General features: G+C 55.6%; 5 protein-coding genes and 1 long non-coding RNA gene across 6 annotated transcripts in view; 1 reads left to right on the forward strand and 5 right to left on the reverse strand.

The window, feature by feature from the left end:
• LOC116445363 (mas-related G-protein coupled receptor member H-like) overlaps positions 1-4234 on the reverse strand; it is a 41833-nt gene extending 37599 nt beyond the window's left edge. Inside the window, 2 exon segments of the mRNA XM_032111937.1 lie at positions 2615-2722; positions 3977-4234. The gene's annotated coding sequence lies outside the window, so the exon portion shown is untranslated.
• Positions 1-17538, forward strand: part of LOC116445396 — a 41832-nt gene extending 24294 nt beyond the window's left edge. The window contains exons 7-9 of the mRNA XM_032111994.1: positions 14549-14689; positions 16825-16949; positions 17378-17538. Of these exons, the coding sequence (XP_031967885.1) occupies positions 14549-14689; positions 16825-16949; positions 17378-17432 (321 nt within the window). The 3' untranslated portion in view covers positions 17433-17538. The remainder of the gene's footprint in view (positions 1-14548; positions 14690-16824; positions 16950-17377) is intronic.
• Positions 920-9584, reverse strand: LOC116445395 (mas-related G-protein coupled receptor member X1-like). The gene is made up of 3 exons (XM_032111993.1): positions 9363-9584; positions 8466-8581; positions 920-1868 (listed from the first exon to the last, which is right to left on the reverse strand). Exons 2-3 carry the CDS (start codon positions 8469-8471, stop codon positions 1254-1256), a joined length of 621 nt encoding a protein of 206 aa, XP_031967884.1. The 5' UTR covers positions 8472-8581; positions 9363-9584; the 3' UTR covers positions 920-1253.
• LOC116445382 (proto-oncogene Mas-like) lies at positions 4387-6896 on the reverse strand. The gene is made up of 3 exons (XM_032111965.1): positions 6671-6896; positions 5773-5888; positions 4387-5431 (listed from the first exon to the last, which is right to left on the reverse strand). Exons 1-3 carry the CDS (start codon positions 6713-6715, stop codon positions 4753-4755), a joined length of 840 nt encoding a protein of 279 aa, XP_031967856.1. The 5' UTR covers positions 6716-6896; the 3' UTR covers positions 4387-4752.
• Positions 10554-11945, reverse strand: LOC116445367 (mas-related G-protein coupled receptor member H-like). The gene has a single exon (XM_032111945.1). The coding sequence runs from the start codon at positions 11833-11835 to the stop codon at positions 10891-10893; it is 945 nt and encodes a 314-aa protein (XP_031967836.1). The 5' UTR covers positions 11836-11945; the 3' UTR covers positions 10554-10890.
• LOC116445440 lies at positions 12087-13275 on the reverse strand. Its single transcript, XR_004240786.1, has 2 exons — positions 12714-13275; positions 12087-12221 (listed from the first exon to the last, which is right to left on the reverse strand). It is a non-coding gene; the product is annotated as an uncharacterized LOC116445440 (long non-coding RNA).
• Positions 17539-17686: the final 148 nt, after the last annotated feature.

Here is a 17686-nt window from a genome sequence, read left to right on the forward strand (position 1 = left end):
CATCGCCTCCAGGATTGCCGTGGCCCGGCCTGGCCTGGCCTGAGCAGGGAATAGCCAGGCCCGCTGGCCCCTGCACAGGGCCCGTAGCCACCTGTCCCAGCAGCAGAAACGAGAGAGAGAGCTGGGGGGAGTTTGTCTATTCTTATGTGTGGATCACAGCGGTGGTCACAACTTTAAGTGGCTTAAAGAATTGTCCATATTCAAACTGGCTGCTGATAGGTTCTATCAGGTCCCAGAGGAAGCTGTAAGCACCCCTTAGCAAGGACATCCCTTCCGAGACTGTGCTTGCTAACCTATGACAGGGTAGTACCAAAATGGCAAAGATCAGCACAGCCTGGATTGTGGCTGAAGCTGCTGTGCAGAGTCGCTGTTCAGCTCCTCCTGAGGGGGGCCAGGTTCAGGATGGAGGTGCTGAAGGGCTTCCTTGGACATGGATGCTGGGCAACCAGAGGACGGCCCCGTTGTGCAGGACAGCAGCACAACCCCCTAATTTCTGTGCAATCCAATGGTCCAAGCTCCTGGTGACGTCAATTTCCATATTTCCAGCGGGTTTTGGTCACAGGCACAAGAGTTCAGTGGAGTTCACCTCTGAGCCTGCTCTTTACTCAGAATGCTTTAAATCTGGAATTAAGGGATGTGACAAATTGCCACTCCAAGAGGAAGGGAATGTTGCTGTCCCTGCCCAGCTCTGCAGCCCTACCTGGTGTCTCTTGCCATCACCGGGAATGCAGGGCCGGCTCTGCCGGCCAGAAGGGGAAGGATGCTCCGTGCCATCCCGAGCCCTCTCCTGCCATCCAGAGGCACCAGCCCCGCAAAGATTTGGGGAATCACCGCTGCCCCATGCTGGCTGTGTGCCCAGGGCTTAACCTGTCCCACCCTCTCCGGGAAAGAGCTCCCTCAAAACGCCATGAAACTCATCTGCTGAGCCAAAGGAGAAGGAGTTTATTCCCTGGGGCCCAGAGGCAGTGAGGGTCATTCCATGGGGAATAGAGCCAGGGAACAGGACTGAGCCCGGCTGCACTGCTTGGAGCCACGTGGAGCTGGGAGCGAGGAGGAAATCCATGCTCCAGTGTGCTCCCTGCAGAGCATCCCTCCCACATTGCCCGTGGCACTGCCCCTGCTCCCTTCTGCTGCAGGAATAAACCACCCCAGGGAGGGTGATCCCGTGGATATTTATGGATCAGTTGGCTCAAGGAATCCCTCAGTCACTGTCCTGGGGTCCTTCAGCAGTGCAGGGGAAGGGATCAACAGGCTCAGATCACCGAATCCTTGGCCACAGCATTGCTGCTGGGAGTGCTTTCTTCTGGATCCTCAAAGAACCTCCGGAGAGAATTCCTGAGGGATCTCACAGAGCAGGGCCTCTTGTACATCCCTGCCAAGAAGTAGATGAAGGGTTTGATGGTGCTGTGGATGCAGGCAAGCAGGAAAACAACCTGTCTTGACACACCGGTGTAACCGAGCTGCTGCAGGATATTCCAGAGGCTCTGGAGGAGAGTGAAGAGCGCAACGAGGAAGACAACGATGTCACGCCTCTCGGGTCGCTGCTTCTTGGAGCCACCCTTGGCCTTGATGAAAATGATTGATGTGGAAATGACCATGGGTGCACCACAGACGAGCAGGATGAGAGCGAACATGAAGATGAGAGCCACCCGGCAGTGCTCCTGCTCGTGTGATGGGCACAGGTATGTCACTGTGGGAATGGCAGTGATGAGAGCGAAGAAGGCCCAGAATTGGACCCTGTACACCACCCACAGCAGGCGCAGGGGAAGGTCACAGCGGCAGCAGAGCAGGCAGAGGCTGTCCATGTCTGATAGGGCGCTGACATCTGTCAGCCGGAACAGCCCCCAGTAGTAGGAGACCATGGACAGCTGGACAAGGAAACTCAGGTACATCAGGGGCATGATAGGAGAGCAGGACACGTCCTCCAGCAGGAAGAGCAGGGTGGAGGGGAGCGCGAAGAGGAGGAAGAAGAAGTCAGCGACAGCCAGGCTAAAAATGAAGAGAGCGCTGCGGGTCATGACCATGAGCCGGAAGACAGCCCCGTTCCCAGCCAGCCCACAGAGGCAGATGGGCAGTGTCACACTGTGTATGGCCACGCTGGTGACATCTGTCTCACATGGATCATCTCCTTCGGTGGGTGAGGCAGAAGGTAGGGGCACGGAGCTCACTGCCATGGATGGACGCTGGGCAGGCGGTGGGATGTGGGCCCGGCTGTGGTCAGAGTGGATGGGCAGTCAGTGCTTGGAGAATCCAGGGATGGACCAAGCGGCTCCTCAGCAGCTCCCTGCAGAGGGAAGGATTCGGTGGAGAGAAGTGAGATGTGCAGGGGAGGAGGGCGGTGGGAATGGTGGGGTGGGAGAGGGAGGTGGGAGGGTTGGGCTGTTTGGCAGGAGACTGATAAATAAAATAGGAAATAAAAATATTCAGCTCCCCTGCAGTTGCTGAAAGACCAACCAGCCAAAAAGATAAAAGGATGTGAAAGTGTGCACACAGGATGATAAACGTGGCTAGAGGCAGAGCAGGAACAGATCAGGAGGCCTGCAGTGGTTCTGGGGCAGTTCTGTAACAAGAAGCAACAGCGCATGGCCAAAGGAAAAGTTCAAGGTGAGGTCACCTTTAATATGGCAGCACTCAGTGAATAGGAGCACCAGAGACCCCTCCTGATGAACCTCCAGGATCATGAAAGGACTCCCAGGAGGAGGTGGATACATGGAAATGAGTCCTAGGAAAGTGATGTTGTTGGGGTTTTAGTTTAGTCTGTTTTTTTTCTCTGTTAAAGGAATTTTCTCCCATATGCATGTTGCTAGGGGACAAATAGCTGTACTTAAGAAAGACAAAAGGGGAGTGGGGCGGACCTGGCTACTCCTTTGTCTACACCTGGGTGTGGGGTCAGTTCGCTCTGAGCGTCCGGAGAGAGAAGCTGCAGAGAAAGGAGCTGCTGCTTCTTTCTTTTTGGCCGTTCTTTCTTCCTGCTGGAAACAACGCCGGGACCCCAAAAGCCGCTTTCCCTGCCCTGCTGGAGACCGAGCTGTGGCTGCCCTGCTCCGCTGCTGCTTCGAGCTTTCGCTACGCTGTAGCCCTGCTCGCCCTGCCTGCCTGGGCCTCCGTGGGTTTTTCCCATCTGGATACATCTCGTCTGCCACCCGGGATTTGCGTTCGTCCCTGCCATTCCAGCCTGCTGTTCCTGAGAGCCCGGGATCAACTGCCCAGCGGTTTGTGAAGCCTTTGTCCCATCCCTTCCCGGGATCCCAGGGCACCAGTGCCGCGTGTTTCCCGAGCTCGCTCCGGAGCGCCCCCTGCAGCCGCGGGGGAACCATCGCACCTGCCCTGCTCACCGGGAGCCGCCAGCGCCCCTGCCGGCTGCGAGCGGAACTGCACCCGAGGGGAAAGGGCCTGACAGCCGAGAAGGCTGGCACTGGGTTTGTGATTGCTGTTACTGCCAGAGTTGTTGTTGTTTTGTTTGACTGGTTATATACATATATATATATATAGTAAAGAACTGTTATTCCTATTTCCCACATCTTCGCCTAAAGGCTCTTGATTTCAAAATATAATAACTTGGAGGGAAAAGGGGTTATATCTGCCACTTCAAGGGGGGCCTCTGCCTTCCTTAGCAGACACCTGTCTTTCAAAACCGAGACAGATGTTTATGTATCAGACAAGAACAAAGCCTTAATGCCTCTGTGTGTTTCTAATGGATAAAAACCCCTATTGTAAAGTCTCCCCCCACACACAGAACAAGGAGAGATCCTCCTGTGTGTCCTGCACAGGTAAAGAATTCCTGCTTGCTCACACTTCCCGTTGTGTTAGAAAGTTTATTCTGGCTCACTTGGGTATTAAGATACAGACAGGATGCACAGGAAAAGAGGGGGGATCTGGGGAGGGCGCTGCGGTCACCGGGAGAGGGTGGCAGGAACAGAGCAGCTGCAGGAGGAGAGGAAGGTGGGGCAGGGAGGAAGGAGAACATTCCACTGACCTGTTCAGTGTGGGGCAGCAGCAGGCACAGGGGCTCTGTCCCCATCAGCGGCGCTTCCTGGCACCCCTTGCTCCTTTGGGATCCACATCCTAAAGCGGCTCCTCCCAGGTCAGGAACACGAAGGAGAAAGTGCCCAGATCACCAGGAGGTGCCCACTGCTGTCCCACCAGCTCCTCTCCGTGCCCTGTCCTCGTGTTGCTCCCCAAGGCTCCATGGGGTCATAGGGCAGTTGAAACCAGTTTTACAACTTTGGCTTTGTCAGAGCTCCACTTCCTTGAAGTTATCTATCTTGATTTTTTTTTTTTCTTTACCACAAAGGAATTGACTTTTGTCAAAAAGGTCCACATGAAGAGTTTTGAAAATGACTCCTCTTTTCCTCCTGGTTAGAAACACTCCTTCCCTGCAGAATGTCCCATTCTCCGACTGCCTTCCCTCTCCTGACAGGCTTCTACCTTTCCTCATTTCTCTTCCCTGAGGGGTGACGGTCCATCCAGCAGCAGAGGGATGCTGGTGGTGCTGGTGGCACTGGAATGCTGGCAGTGCTGGTGGGGCAGCTGGCTGCTTGTCAGAAGGAACCATGCCAGGGGGATTTTTGGGATCACAGTCATGAGGGGCACGATCCCTTTGGGGGAACAGTGTTCTAGAAACCAGAAGGGAGGAGGAAAGCCATGCTCCAGTGTGCTCCCTGCAGAGCTTCCCTCCCGCATCGTCCTTGGCACTGCCCCTGCTCCCTTCTCCTGCTGGAATACAGTGCGGGAGGGTGATCCCGTGGATATTTATTGATCTGGTGGCTCAAGGAATCCCTCAGCCACTGCCCCCTGGTCCTCCATCGGTGCAGTTGAAGGGTTCAATGGGCTCAGGGCCCCCATGTCCATGGTGTCATCACTGCTGCAGGCCGTGTTTTCTTCTGACTCCTCGAAGACCTTCTGGAGGGATTTCCTGAGGGACTTCATGGAGCGCTGCCTCCAGCTCTTTGTTACAGAGAAGTAGATGAAGGGGTTGATGGTGCTGTGCATGCAGGCAAACAGGAGAATGACCTGGGAGGACACAGTGGTGTAGCCGAGCTGCTGCAGGAAATTCCAGACACTAATGGGGAGAGTGAGGAGCATAATGAGGAAGACAATGATGTCGAGCCTCTGGAGTTGCTGCTGCTGGCAGCTACCCTTGAAATGGATGAAGAGGATTGCACTGGAAATGACCACGGATGGAGCAAAGACGAGGAAGCTGAGGATGTACAGGGAGATGAGAGCCCCCCGGCAGTGCTCGTGTTCCTGTGACTGGCACAGGGAAGTCACTGCGGAAATGGCAGCGATGACAGCGATGGACAGGGCCCAGAGCAGGGCACTCACCACCACCCATGACAGGTCCTGGGGAAGGTGGCAGAAGTACCCACGTGGGCAGAGGATGGACCTGCACCTCTCGATGCTGATGGCCGTCAGCCGGAACAGCCCTACGCTGTAGAACAACACGAACAGGAGGAAAAGGAAGCTAATATATGCTGGGGGCATGATGGCAGAGCAGGACAAATCCTCCAGCAGGAAAAGCAGGGAAGAGGGGACCATGAAGATGAGGAAGAGGAAGTCGATAATGGCCAGGTCAAGGATGTAGGCAGTGATGGGTTTCATGGTGTCCCTCTTGATGTGGAAGCCGAGGAACCAGAAGACAGCCGCGTTCCCGGCCACCCCACAGAGGCTGATGAGCAGCGTGAAACCGTGTATGGCCATGTCGGTGACACCTATCTCACACAGATCGGCTTCTCCCGTGGGAGAGACAGAAGGTGGGGACATGGAGCTCACCTCCATGGATGGACGCTGGGCAGGCGGTGGGATGTGGGCCCGGCTGTGGTCAGAGTGGATGGGCAGTCAGTGCTTGGAGAATCCAGGGATGGACCAAGCAGCTCCTCAGCAGCTCCCTGCAGAGGGAAGGATTCGGTGGAGAGAAGTGAGATGTGCAGGGGAGGAGGGCGGTGGGAATGGTGGGGTGGGAGAGGGAGGTGGGAGGGTTGGGCTGTTTGGCAGGAGACTGATAAATAAAATAGAAAATAAAAATATTCAGCTCCCCTGCAGTTGCTGAAAGACCAACCAGCCAAAAAGATAAAAGGATGTGAAAGTGTGCACACAGGATGCTAAACGTGGCTGGAGGCAGAGCCGGAACAGATCAGGAGGCCTGCAGTGGTTCTGGGGCAGTTCTGTAACAAGAAGCAACAGCGCATGGCCAAAGGAAAAGTTCAAGGCGAGGTCACCTTTAATATGGCAGCACTCAGTGAATAGGAGCACCAGAGACCCCTCCTGATGAACCTCCAGGATCATGAAAGGACTCCCAGGAGGAGGTGGATGCATGGAACTGAGTCCTAGGACAGTGATGTTTATGTATCAGACAAGAACAAAGCCTTAATGCCTCTGTGTGTTTCTAATGGATAAAAACCCCTATTGTAAAGTCTCCCCCCACACACAGAACAAGGAGAGATCCTCCTGTGTGTCCTGCACAGGTAAAGAATTCCTGCTTGCTCACGCTTCCCATTGTGTTAGAAAGTTTATTCTGGCTCATTTTGGTATTAAGATACAGACAGGATGCACAGGAAAAGAGGGGGTATTTGGGGAGGGCACTGCGGTCACCGGGAGAGGGTGGCAGGCACAGAGCAGCTGCAGGAGGAGAGGAAGGTGGGGCAGGGAGGAAGGAGAACATTCCACTGACCTGTTCAGTGTGGGGCAGCAGCAGGCACAGGGGCTCTGTCCCCATCAGCGGCGCTTCCTGGCACCCCTTGCTCCTTTGGGATCCACATCCTAAAGCGGCTCCTCCCAGGTCAGGAACACGAAGGAGAAAGTGCCCAGATCACCAGGAGGTGCCCACTGCTGTCCCACCAGCTCCTCTCCGTGCCCTGTCCTCGTGTTGCTCCCCCAGGCTCCGTGGGGTCATAGGGCAGTTGAAACCAGTTTTACAACTTTGGCTTTGTCAGAGCTCCACTTCCTTGAAGTTATCTATCTTGATTTTTTTTTTTCTTTACCACAAAGGAATTGACTTTTGTCAAAAAGGTCCACATGAAGAGTTTTGAAAATGGCTCCTCTTTTCCTCCTGGTTAGAAACACTCCTTCCCTGCAGAATGTCCCATTCTCCGACTGCCTTCCCTCTCCTGACAGGCTTCTACCTTTCCTCATTTCTCTTCCCTGAGGGGTGACGGTCCATCCAGCAGCAGAGGGATGCTGGTGGTGCTGGTGGCACTGGAATGCTGGCAGTGCTGGTGGGGCAGCTGGCTGCTTGTCAGAAGGAACCATGCCAGGGGGATTTTTGGGATCACAGTCATGAGGGGCACGATCCCTTTGGGGGAACAGTGTTCTAGAAACCAGAAGGGAGGAGGAAAGCCATGCTCCAGTGTGCTCCCTGCAGAGCTTCCCTCCCGCATCGTCCTTGGCACTGCCCCTGCTCCCTTCTCCTGCTGGAATACAGTGCGGGAGGGTGATCCCGTGGATATTTATTGATCTGGTGGCTCAAGGAATCCCTCAGCCACTGCCCCCTGGTCCTCCATCGGTGCAGTTGAAGGGTTCAATGGGCTCAGGGCCCCCATGTCCATGGTGTCATCACTGCTGCAGGCCGTGTTTTCTTCTGACTCCTCGAAGACCTTCTGGAGGGATTTCCTGAGGGACTTCATGGAGCGCTGCCTCCAGCTCTTTGTTACAGAGAAGTAGATGAAGGGGTTGATGGTGCTGTGCATGCAGGCAAACAGGAGAATGACCTGGGAGGACACAGTGGTGTAGCCGAGCTGCTGCAGGAAATTCCAGACACTAATGGGGAGAGTGAGGAGCATAATGAGGAAGACAATGATGTCGAGCCTCTGGAGTTGCTGCTGCTGGCAGCTACCCTTGAAATGGATGAAGAGGATTGCACTGGAAATGACCACGGATGGAGCAAAGACGAGGAAGCTGAGGATGTACAGGGAGATGAGAGCCCCCCGGCAGTGCTCGTGTTCCTGTGACTGGCACAGGGAAGTCACTGCGGAAATGGCAGCGATGACAGCGATGGACAGGGCCCAGAGCAGGGCACTCACCACCACCCATGACAGGTCCTGGGGAAGGTGGCAGAAGTACCCACGTGGGCAGAGGATGGACCTGCACCTCTCGATGCTGATGGCCGTCAGCCGGAACAGCCCTACGCTGTAGAACAACACGAACAGGAGGAAAAGGAAGCTAATGTATGCTGGGGGCATGATGGCAGAGCAGGACAAATCCTCCAGCAGGAAAAGCAGGGAAGAGGGGACCATGAAGATGAGGAAGAGGAAGTCGATAATGGCCAGGTCAAGGATGTAGGCAGTGATGGGTTTCATGGTGTCCCTCTTGATGTGGAAGCCGAGGAACCAGAAGACAGCCGCGTTCCCGGCCACCCCACAGAGGCTGATGAGCAGCGTGAAACCGTGTATGGCCATGTCGGTGACACCTATCTCACACAGATCGGCTTCTCCCGTGGGAGAGACAGAAGGTGGGAACACGGAGCTCACCGCCATGGATGGACGCTGGGCAGGCGCTGGGATGTGGGCCCGGCTGTGGTCAGAGTGGATGGGCAGTCAGTGCTTGGAGAATCCAGGGATGGACCAAGCGGCTCCTCAGCAGCTCCCTGCAGAGGGAAGGGTTCGGTGGAGAGAAGTGAGATGTGCAGGGGAGGAGGGCGGTGGGAATGGTGGGGTGGGAGAGGGAGGTGGGAGGGTTGGGCTGTTTGGCAGGAGACTGATAAATAAAATAGGAAATAAAAATATTCAGCTCCCCTGCAGTTGCTGAAAGACCAACCAGCCAAAAAGATAAAAAGATGTGAAAGTGTGCACACAGGATGATAAACATGGCTGGAGGCAGTGCAGGAACAGATCAGGAGGCCTGCAGTGGTTCTGGGGCAGTTCTGTAACAAGAAGCAACAGCGCATGGCCAAAGGAAAAGTTCAAGGCGAGGTCACCTTTAATATGGCAGCACTCGGTGAATATGAGCACCAGAGACCCCTCCTGATGAACCTCCAGGATCATGAAAGGACTCCCAGGAGGAGGTGGATGCATGGAGATGAGTCCTAGGAAAGGGATGTTTATGTATCAGACAAGAACAAAGCCTTAATGCCTCTGTGTGTTTTAATGGATAAAAACCCCTATTGTAAAGTCTCCCCCCACACACAGAACAAGGAGAGAGCCTCCTGTGTGTCCTGCACAGGTAAAGAATTCCTGCTTGCTCACACTTCCCATTCTGTTAGAAAGTTTATTCTGGCTCACTTGGGTATTAAGATACAGACAGGATGCACAGGAAAAGAGGGGGGATCTGGGGAGGGCACTGCGGTCACCGGGAGAGGGTGGCAGGCACAGAGCAGCTGCAGGAGGAGAGGAAGGTGGGGCAGGGAGGAAGGAGAACATTCCACTGACCTGTTCAGTGTGGGGCAGCAGCAGGCACAGGGGCTCTGTCCCCATCAGCGGCGCTTCCTGGCACCCCTTGCTCCTTTGGGATCCACATCCTAAAGCGGCTCCTCCCAGGTCAGGAACACGAAGGAGAAAGTGCCCAGATCACCAGGAGGTGCCCACTGCTGTCCCACCAGCTCCTCTCTGTGCCCTGTCCTCGTGTTGCTCCCCCAGGCTCCACGGAGTCACGGGGGAGTCAGAAATTGCGACTTCAGGTATGTCCACTTCCTGGGCGTTATTTGTCTTGGCATTTTTTTGCTACAGATGAAGTGGCTTTTGTCAGAACCCCCACATGAACAATTTTGCAAACGGCTCCTCCTTTCGTCCTGATTAGAAACTCTCCTTCCCTGCAGAATGTCCCATTCTCCAACTGCCTTCCCTCTCCTGACAGGCTTCTACCGTTCCTCGTTTCACTTCCTTGAGGGGTCATGGTCCCTCCAGCAGCAGAGGGATGCTGGTGGTGCTGGTGGCACTGGAATGCTGGCTGTGCCGGCAGTGCTGGTGAGGCAGCTGGCTGCTTGTCAGAGGTAATTCACATTCCAGGAATAGCTCTGGGATCATTGCCCAAACCTTTCCCAGGCCCAAGGAAGCAGAGCTGAGCTGCTCCCCATCCTATCTCCGTCCCATTCTCATTCCTGCTCTCCATCCCCAACCACACCCCGGCCCTCCATCCTCATCCCATCCCATCCCATCCCATCCCATCCCCATCCCATCCCCATCCCATCCCATCCCGCAGGTTTCCCGCCCAGCAGCCTCTTCCCCACCTTGAAGCGCTGCCCGTCGGGCTCTGCTGCTCTCCAGCGCGGACATTTGGGATCGGCAGCATCCAGACCCTTCCTGACCCCTCCTGACCCCTCGCACACGCCCAGACCCCCCCGGGGCCGCCTTCCCCCCGACAGCCCCGCTCCTGCCCCGCTCCAGCCGGGACCAGGCACATCTTTGCCGTGGCACTCCCGGAGCAGCCGGGGCCGTGCTGAGCCCCTGGGCCATCCTGCCCGTGCCGCCTGTGCCGGTGCCAGCCCAGCTCCGGGCACTCGGCATCACGGGGGCTCCGGGCAGCACCAGCCGTGGCCGTGTCCCCTCCCTCCACCCACATTCCCGGCTGGCAGCAGGAGCCAGAGGAAGCCGGGGAGCGCTGGCAGAGGGGGCCAAGGGAGCTCAGGTTTCACGGAGTTGTTTATTGATATCAGACTGCAGAGGGATGCAGGAACCACGGCAGGGGGATTTTAGGGATCACGGCCATGTGGGGCACGAACCCTTTGGGGGAACAGTGCTCTAGGACCTGTGAGGGAGGAGGAAATCCATGCTCCAATGTGCTCCCGGTGGAGCTTCCCTCCCACATTGCCTGTGGCACTGCCCCTGCTCCCTTCTCCTGCGGGATTACACCAGCACAGGGAGGGTGATCCTGTGGATATTTATTGATCTGGTGGCTCAAGGAATCCCTCAGCCACTGTCCCAAGATCCTTCAGATGTGCAGGGGAAGGGATCAACAGGCTCAGATCACCATGTCCATGCCCACAGCATTGCTGCTGGGAGTGTTTTTTTCTTGCTCCTCAAAGACTGTCCGGAGGGATTCCCTGAGGAACCTCACGGTACAGAGCGTCCAGCACCTCCCCACAGAGCAGGGCCTCCAGGAACTCCCCACTGAGAAGTAGATGAAGGGTTTGATGCTGCTGTTGATGCAGGCGAGCAGGAAAAAAACCTGTCTTGACACACCAGTGTAACCAAGCTGCTGCAGGAAATTCCAGAGGCTGAGGAAGAGAGTGAAGAGCACAATGATGAAGATAACAATGTCGCGCCTCTCGGGTTGCTGCTGCTGGGAGCCACACTTGGCTTTAACGATGTCAATTGTGCGGGTGATGACCAAGGGTGCAGTAATGAGGAGCAGGATGACAATGAACATGGAGATGAGAGCCACCCGGCAGTGCTCCTGCTCTTGTGATGGGCACATCATTGTCACCGTGGGAATGACAGTGAAGAGAGCGAAGAAGGCCCAGAATTGGGCACTGTCAACTACCCACAGCAGGCGCAGGGGAGGGTGGCACCAGCAGAGCTGGAAGAGCTTTCTCAGGTTGATAATCACGCTGAGGCGGGCCAGGCGGTAGAGCCCCCAGTAGTAGGAGACCACTGACAGCTGGAAAAGGAAGCTCACGTACACCTGGGGCAGGATAGGAGAGCAGGAAACGTCCTCCAGCAGGAAGAGCAGGGCAGAGGGGAGTGCGAAGAGGAGGAAGATGAAGTCAACAGCAGCCAGGTCAAAGATGCGGGTGTTGTGGGCTTTCAGTGTGAGGAGCCGGAGGACGGCCCCATTCCCAGCCAGCCCACAGAGGCAGATGGGTAGTGTCACACTGTGCATGGCCACACTGGTGACATCTATCTCACACGGATCGTCTCCTTCGGTGGGTGAGGCAGAAGGGGGGAACACGGAGCTCACCGCCATGGATGGACGCTGGGCAGGCGCTGGGATGTGGCCCCGGCTGTGGTCAGAGTGGATGGGCAGTCAGTGCTTGGAGAATCCAGGGATGGACCAAGCGGCTCCTCAGCAGCTCCCTGCAGCGGGAAGGGTTCGGTGGAGAGAAGTGAGATGTGCAGGGGAGGAGGGTGGTGGGAATGGTGGGGTGGGAGAGGGAGGTGGGAGGGTTGGGCTGTTTGGCAGGGGATTGATAAAGAACATCGAGAATAAACATTTTCGGCTCCCCTGCAGTTGCTAAAGGCCTAACTGGCCAAAAGGATAAAAGTATGTAAAAACGTGCACACAGGATGCTAAACGTGGCTAGAGGCAGAGCAGGAACAGATCAGGAGGCCTGCAGTGGTTCTGGGGCAGTTCTGTAACAAGAAGCAACAGCGCATGGCCAAAGGAAAAGTTCAAGGCGAGGTCACCTTTAATATGGCAGCACTCAGTGAATAGGAGCACCAGAGACCCCTCCTGATGAACCTCCAGGATCATGAAAGGACTTCCAGGCGGAGATGAGTCCTAGGAACGTGATGTTTATGTATCAGACAATAAATATGTTTGTATGACTGTGTGTGGTTATAATGGATAAAAACCTTGCCATAAAGTCTCCCCACATAGAGAACCAGGGAGAGGTCCTCCTGTGTGTCCTGCACAGGTAAAGAATTCCTGCTTCCTCAGGCTTCCCATTGTGTTAGAAAGTTTGTTCTGGCTCATTTTGGTATCAAGATGCAGAATGGAAGAGCAGGGCAGAGCAGGGAGGAGCTGGGGAGGGCACTGCAGTCAGCGGGAGAGGGTGGCAGGAACAGAGCAGCTGCAGGAGGAGAGGAAGGTGGGGCAGGGAGGAAGGAGAACATTCCACTGACCTGTTCAGTGTGGGGCAGCAGCAGGCACAGGGGCTCTGTCCCCATCAGCGGCGCTTCCTGGCACCCCTTGCTCCTTTGGGATCCACATCCTAAAGCGGCTCCTCCCAGGTCAGGAACACGAAGGAGAAAGTGCCCAGATCACCAGGAGGTGCCACTGCTGTCCCACCAGCTCCTCTCCGTGCCCTGTCCTCGTGTTGCTCCCCCAGGCTGGGTGGGGTCATGGGAGAGTCGGAAATTGTGACTTTGGGTACGTCAGAGCTCCACTTGCCCGGAGTTTTTATCTTGCGGCTTTTTGCTACAGAGGAAGTGGCTTTTGTCAGAAGCCCCACATGAACAATTTTGCGAAGGCCCCTGATTTCCCCCTGGTTAGAAACACTCCTTCCCTGCAGAATGTCCCATTCTCCAACTGCCTTCCCTCTCCTGACAGGCTCCTACCATTCCTCGTTTCTCTTCCCTGAGGGGTCATGGTCCCTCCAGCAGCAGAGGGATGCTGGTGGTGCTGGTGGCACTGGAATGCAGGCAGTGCTGGCTGTGCTGGTGAGGCAGCTGGCTGCTTGTCAGAGGTAATTCACATTCCAAGAAAAGCTCTGGGATCATTGCCAAAACCACCCCCCTGCCCAAGGAAACACAGCTGAGCTGCTCCCCATCCCATCCCATCCTCACCTCATCCCATCCCATCCCATCCCCATCCCATCCCATCCCATCCCATCCCATCCCATCCCATCCCGCAGGTTTCCTGCCCGGCAGCCTCTCCCCACCTTGAAGCGCTGCCCGTCGGGCTCTGCTGCTCTCCAGGGCGGACATTTGGGATCGGCAGCATCCAGACCCTTCCTGACCCCTCCTGACCCCTCGCACACGCCCAGACCCCCCCGGGGCCGCCTTCCCCCGACAGCCCCGCTCCTGCCCCGCTCCAGCCGGGACCAGGCACATCTTTGCCGTGGCACTCCCGGAGCAGCCGGGGCCGTGCTGAGCCCCTGGGCCATCCTGCCCGTGCCGCCTGTGCCGGTGCCAGCCCAGCTCCGGGCACTCGGGACCATGGGTGCTCCAGGCAGGTGAATGTGGCCTAGGAACAGCTCTGTGGTCAAGGGAGCAGCAGAGGAACTGAAGGATGCTCTTCCCCGGCACAGCTGCTGCTTTGTGCTCTGGGGCAGCGCTGCCGCTGCTGGGCTTCCTCGGGGAAAACAGCTCCTTTAGGATGGGCTTTGCTGCAAAGGTTTCCCTCAGCTGGGTGTCTGTAGGAGGCATCGGGATACCAGTGTCAGGAGTTTTCCATGGTTTCCAGGCTGTTGTACACAGCACGTTCCGGGCAATTTGCCAGCGTGAGACAGAGCAAAATGGGTGCAATTGGACTCTGCAAATGCAGTTCAGGCAGACGTTGATCTTTTAACTTTTCCATGGCAGGTGCGAATTCTTGGGCATTTGGGAGTCTGCCTTGACTTGCAGGGACTGAAGGGTTTAGGTGTGGAATTGTTTGGCCAGCTTGCTCCAAGGCATGGTGTACTTCTGGAAGTGCCCCACAGCTCCCAGGCCCGAGGGGCTGCTGGCTGGGTGCAGGTTCTGCTCCGCCCTGGGAACTGGGAGCCCCTGGGAGGGCTGGGGGTGACACCTGGACATGGGCTGGGGAAGCCTGAACTGGGATGGTTTTCCTCCCTGACGCTGGGTACCGAGGCACTAGGAAAGCCCAGGGCTCCAGGATGTTTGAATGTATCTAAAGGTACATCTGGACCTTTGCCCTGTGCAACTCTTGAGTTTCTGCCGACCCTCCTGAATTGAGGCTGCTGAGGGCGGTGGAAGATCATTTGTCTCGTTCTGTGCTTCTCTGTTGTTGTTTTTAGCTCCTGCTTGAATTTGAACATAACCTTTTCCTCTCAAGGTCACCGGCGAGCCTGGGACAGGACCTGAGCCAGAGCTTGTTGGGCCCTGGCAGCGAGAGGGAAGCAGCAAATGGTGCTGGAGAGTTTTTGGGAGCGCTGTGGGTGAGTCTTGTTTGGTGCTGTCCCTTTGTTCCTGGGGGGCACTGGCGGAGCGCGCTGGGGCCGCGCCACATCGGTGCCCAGCTGGGCGCAGGCGCTTGCCCCTTGCAGCCCTGGAGGGTGAGAGCTGCGCCCGCGCTGCTGCTGGCACAGGAGGCAGAGCTGGGCCCGGGCAGCTCCTCCGCTGCGTGGGTGCAGAACTCGCGGGTTCCTCTCTCTCCCCGGGGCGCTCCGGCTGCTGCAGCTCTTTGGCCCAGGCCCCTGAGAGGCGCTGGGCTATTGCTGGCCCATGGCTCCCAGAGGTGCCCGTGTGTGGAGGGCCAGGGCGCTGTGCTGGGTCCGGGCAAGGTTTTGGCTGTGACATGGCCGGTGCCCGTGAGATGGGGGGTGAACTCTCAGCACAGGAGTTCATTGGGTTAGTTGTTTGTCTGAGGAAAATGTCCACTGAATTAGTTGGAGCCCTCAGATTTCGATGAACCTTTTTTCTAGAGTTAATGACTCCATAGAAGTAAACCAAGTAATTGAATCAGTGTGGCACAAATTTCAGGAGCAGTTTGGGATATGCAGCTGCACCTGATTATGTTGGGCAGGCTGGTGGGAAGGGCTTTCTCCCAGGCCTGGGCATCCTCAAGACACCTCAAGGATGGTTTTTAAACGTTTGTTGTCTTTTGTTTCCCAGCCCAGAGCCAAGCTGGAGAAAAGGTAGAGAGAGTGGCAAGTGGGAGTCCCATGTTTAGATCTGCTTTTGGATTCCAGTTCCTCCCGGGGGGTCTGTGCTGCTCAAAGTACAAAGGAAGGAGATGTTGGAGTACCTGCTTGTTCCCCTGTGGAGCTTGGAAGAGATGCTGAGGGTGAAATTCCAGGGAAGCTGCGCTTGCAGAGCGACTGGAGTGCGAAGCGGTGGCAGCTGTTTGCCGTGGGCCGGTTTCCCCCCTTCACTTGGGTTCCCTGCTGCTCCTGGGAATCCCTCAGCACCTTTGCTTTTGCAAGTGCTTTGCTGAAGGGTTTCTGAATGTGGCAGTGAGCTTCTCTGTTCCTGTTTCTATGGAGGATCTGTTTCAGGAAATGTCTCCTTACCTGGATGGATTCAGAAGTCCCTGTTACAAGTTAATTGCAGTGAAGAAAAGGAAAAGAAGCCAATAGCCTGGACTGGGATGCCCCAGGCCCCTGCCGAGCACAGGGGTTGTTGCTGGGTGTTTATTCTCCAGTCCTGTGTGCTCAGGCCTTGTTCTGAACGGCTCAGCCATAAATGCCACTGCAGGAAGAACAGGAAATCCCACTGTTCCTGTGGAGCGTTTGCCTGCACTGACTTTGTGCTGCAGCCTGAACCGTGTCCTAAATGTTAGCTTTGAATTAATGCAGATGGTCCAGGATTGTGTGTTCAGAGTTTAGGCATGGCCAGGTCTGGATTTGCATTTGTGGGCACTGAGTGTTCCTTTTGTCAGCTTTAGGTCTGGATTGGTGGCAATTGTCGGAGAAAAGAGAAGGGAATTGAAATGCACAGCTCTGTTCTTGGAGAAATGATCAGGATGGGAGAAAAGAGGGTGTGGAACTGCTGGGAGCTCCTGGAGTGAGGGAAAGGATGCAAGAGGTGGAAACAAAAGCTGTGGAACAAAGCCCGAAAAGGGGGCAGAGCATGGCAGTCACCACGGAGGGGGAAAGAGGGAAAGAATCCCTGCTCCAGGAATGCAGCAGGGGCCAGCAGAGGATCATTTTGCATCCACTGCTCTCAGTGGGATTCTAATAATGAAGGTCCAAGGGAATGATTTGTTTGTTCTTAGGTTTGGAATGAAAGGTGCTCTTGCAGAGGGGAAGATTCACCTGTTAAAATTCTGTGGGATAAAGGAAAAGAGGGAGGCAGCAGCTGGGGAATGAACAGGTGGATTTTTGGTGGATACAGGCAAAGGCATGGGCAGGGGCTCTTAGGTAAAATACACCTCATGGGTAGCACCAGGAAAAGCTCCAGCTGCCCATTTCCCCAAGCTCTGACGTTCCAGAGGAGTAAACAGTGGTCAGCATTTCAATTTCTCTATTCCTTGGATGCCCAGGGCTTTGTTGGGAAGAGGTGACACTTGGAAAGGAACAAATCCAGGGATGTAATTCCTGATAGTGAGGCCCTGGTTTTGATATCCTTCCAGCACCCAAACACAACAGAGGGAATCCTGGAGGAGCTGGAAAACGCTGTCACTCCATCAGTGGAATTCCTGGGCAATGGAAAGCAGCAGAAGCAGCAAGAACAGAGTTGGAAGCAGGCTCCAGCCAGGTAAGGCAGACACCAAATCCTTTGGAATTAGAAGTGGGCAGGGGTGGGAAGAATGAATTCTTACATTTGTAGCCCATGGATTCCTGAGCAGGATCCCGGCAGGGAAGAGTGCAGGGATCAGACTGGGGACTGATCCCAGCTGGGGGCAGCGAGCCTTGGAATTGGCTGGAGGGAAGAAAGGGGGATCCTTTGAGCACAAGGATCAGCTGTCAAATGTGGAGATGGCATCAGACAATTCCTCGGGAGGGTTTAGTTCCTGGGCCAAATCGATCTCCTGCCTTGTGAAGGAGCTCAGAGACCTGGGAAGAGCCCAAGCAACGCAGGGAATGCAGTGGCAGATAAAACTGCCGGGGAACGGTGGGGAAAAGCATCGAACAGGGGGCCTCGTTTTGTACAGGAACGGTACCAAAAAATGTCCAAAAGAGCAGGAATCCAATGGGATTTCCATATTCCTTGGAGACCACAATCCAGTGGGAAGGCTGAGAGAAGGAAGCAAAGCCTAAAAAGGCAAATGAGCCAAATCTGCCCAAAGCCTCCAATGGCCACATTCCCTGGCATTGCTGAGGACTTCAGCCGAGCTCCAGGCAAAAGGTGAGCCCCTATGAAATCCTTTCTGGGAGACCATATCCAGCTGGGACCCTTCCTGGAGAAGGCCATGGGATATGGGTTATCCCAGGTCCAGAGAATATGTCATTTCCTTGGAAAAACACTTGGATCACTGCATCACTTTCTTGTTT

This window comes from Corvus moneduloides, chromosome 6 (assembly GCF_009650955.1).
Source record: "Corvus moneduloides isolate bCorMon1 chromosome 6, bCorMon1.pri, whole genome shotgun sequence".
NCBI classification, from domain to species: Eukaryota; Metazoa; Chordata; class Aves; order Passeriformes; family Corvidae; genus Corvus; species Corvus moneduloides.

Bases quoted from the DNA above. Each gene is read 5' to 3' on its own strand.
- LOC116445367 (XM_032111945.1), bottom strand. From the start codon at position 11,835: ATGGCGGTGAGCTCCGTGTTCCCCCCTTCTGCCTCACCCACCGAAGGA.
- LOC116445382 (XM_032111965.1), bottom strand. From the start codon at position 6,715: ATGGGGACAGAGCCCCTGTGCCTGCTGCTGCCCCACACTGAACAG. The intron at 5,889-6,670 runs GTCAGTGGAATG...TTCCCTCTGCAG, and splicing joins TGCTGCCCCACACTGAACAG to GGAGCTGCTGAGGAGCTGCT. The intron at 5,432-5,772 runs GTGAGCTCCATG...GTTGTTCTACAG, and splicing joins CCCAGCGTCCATCCATGGAG to CGTAGGGCTGTTCCGGCTGA.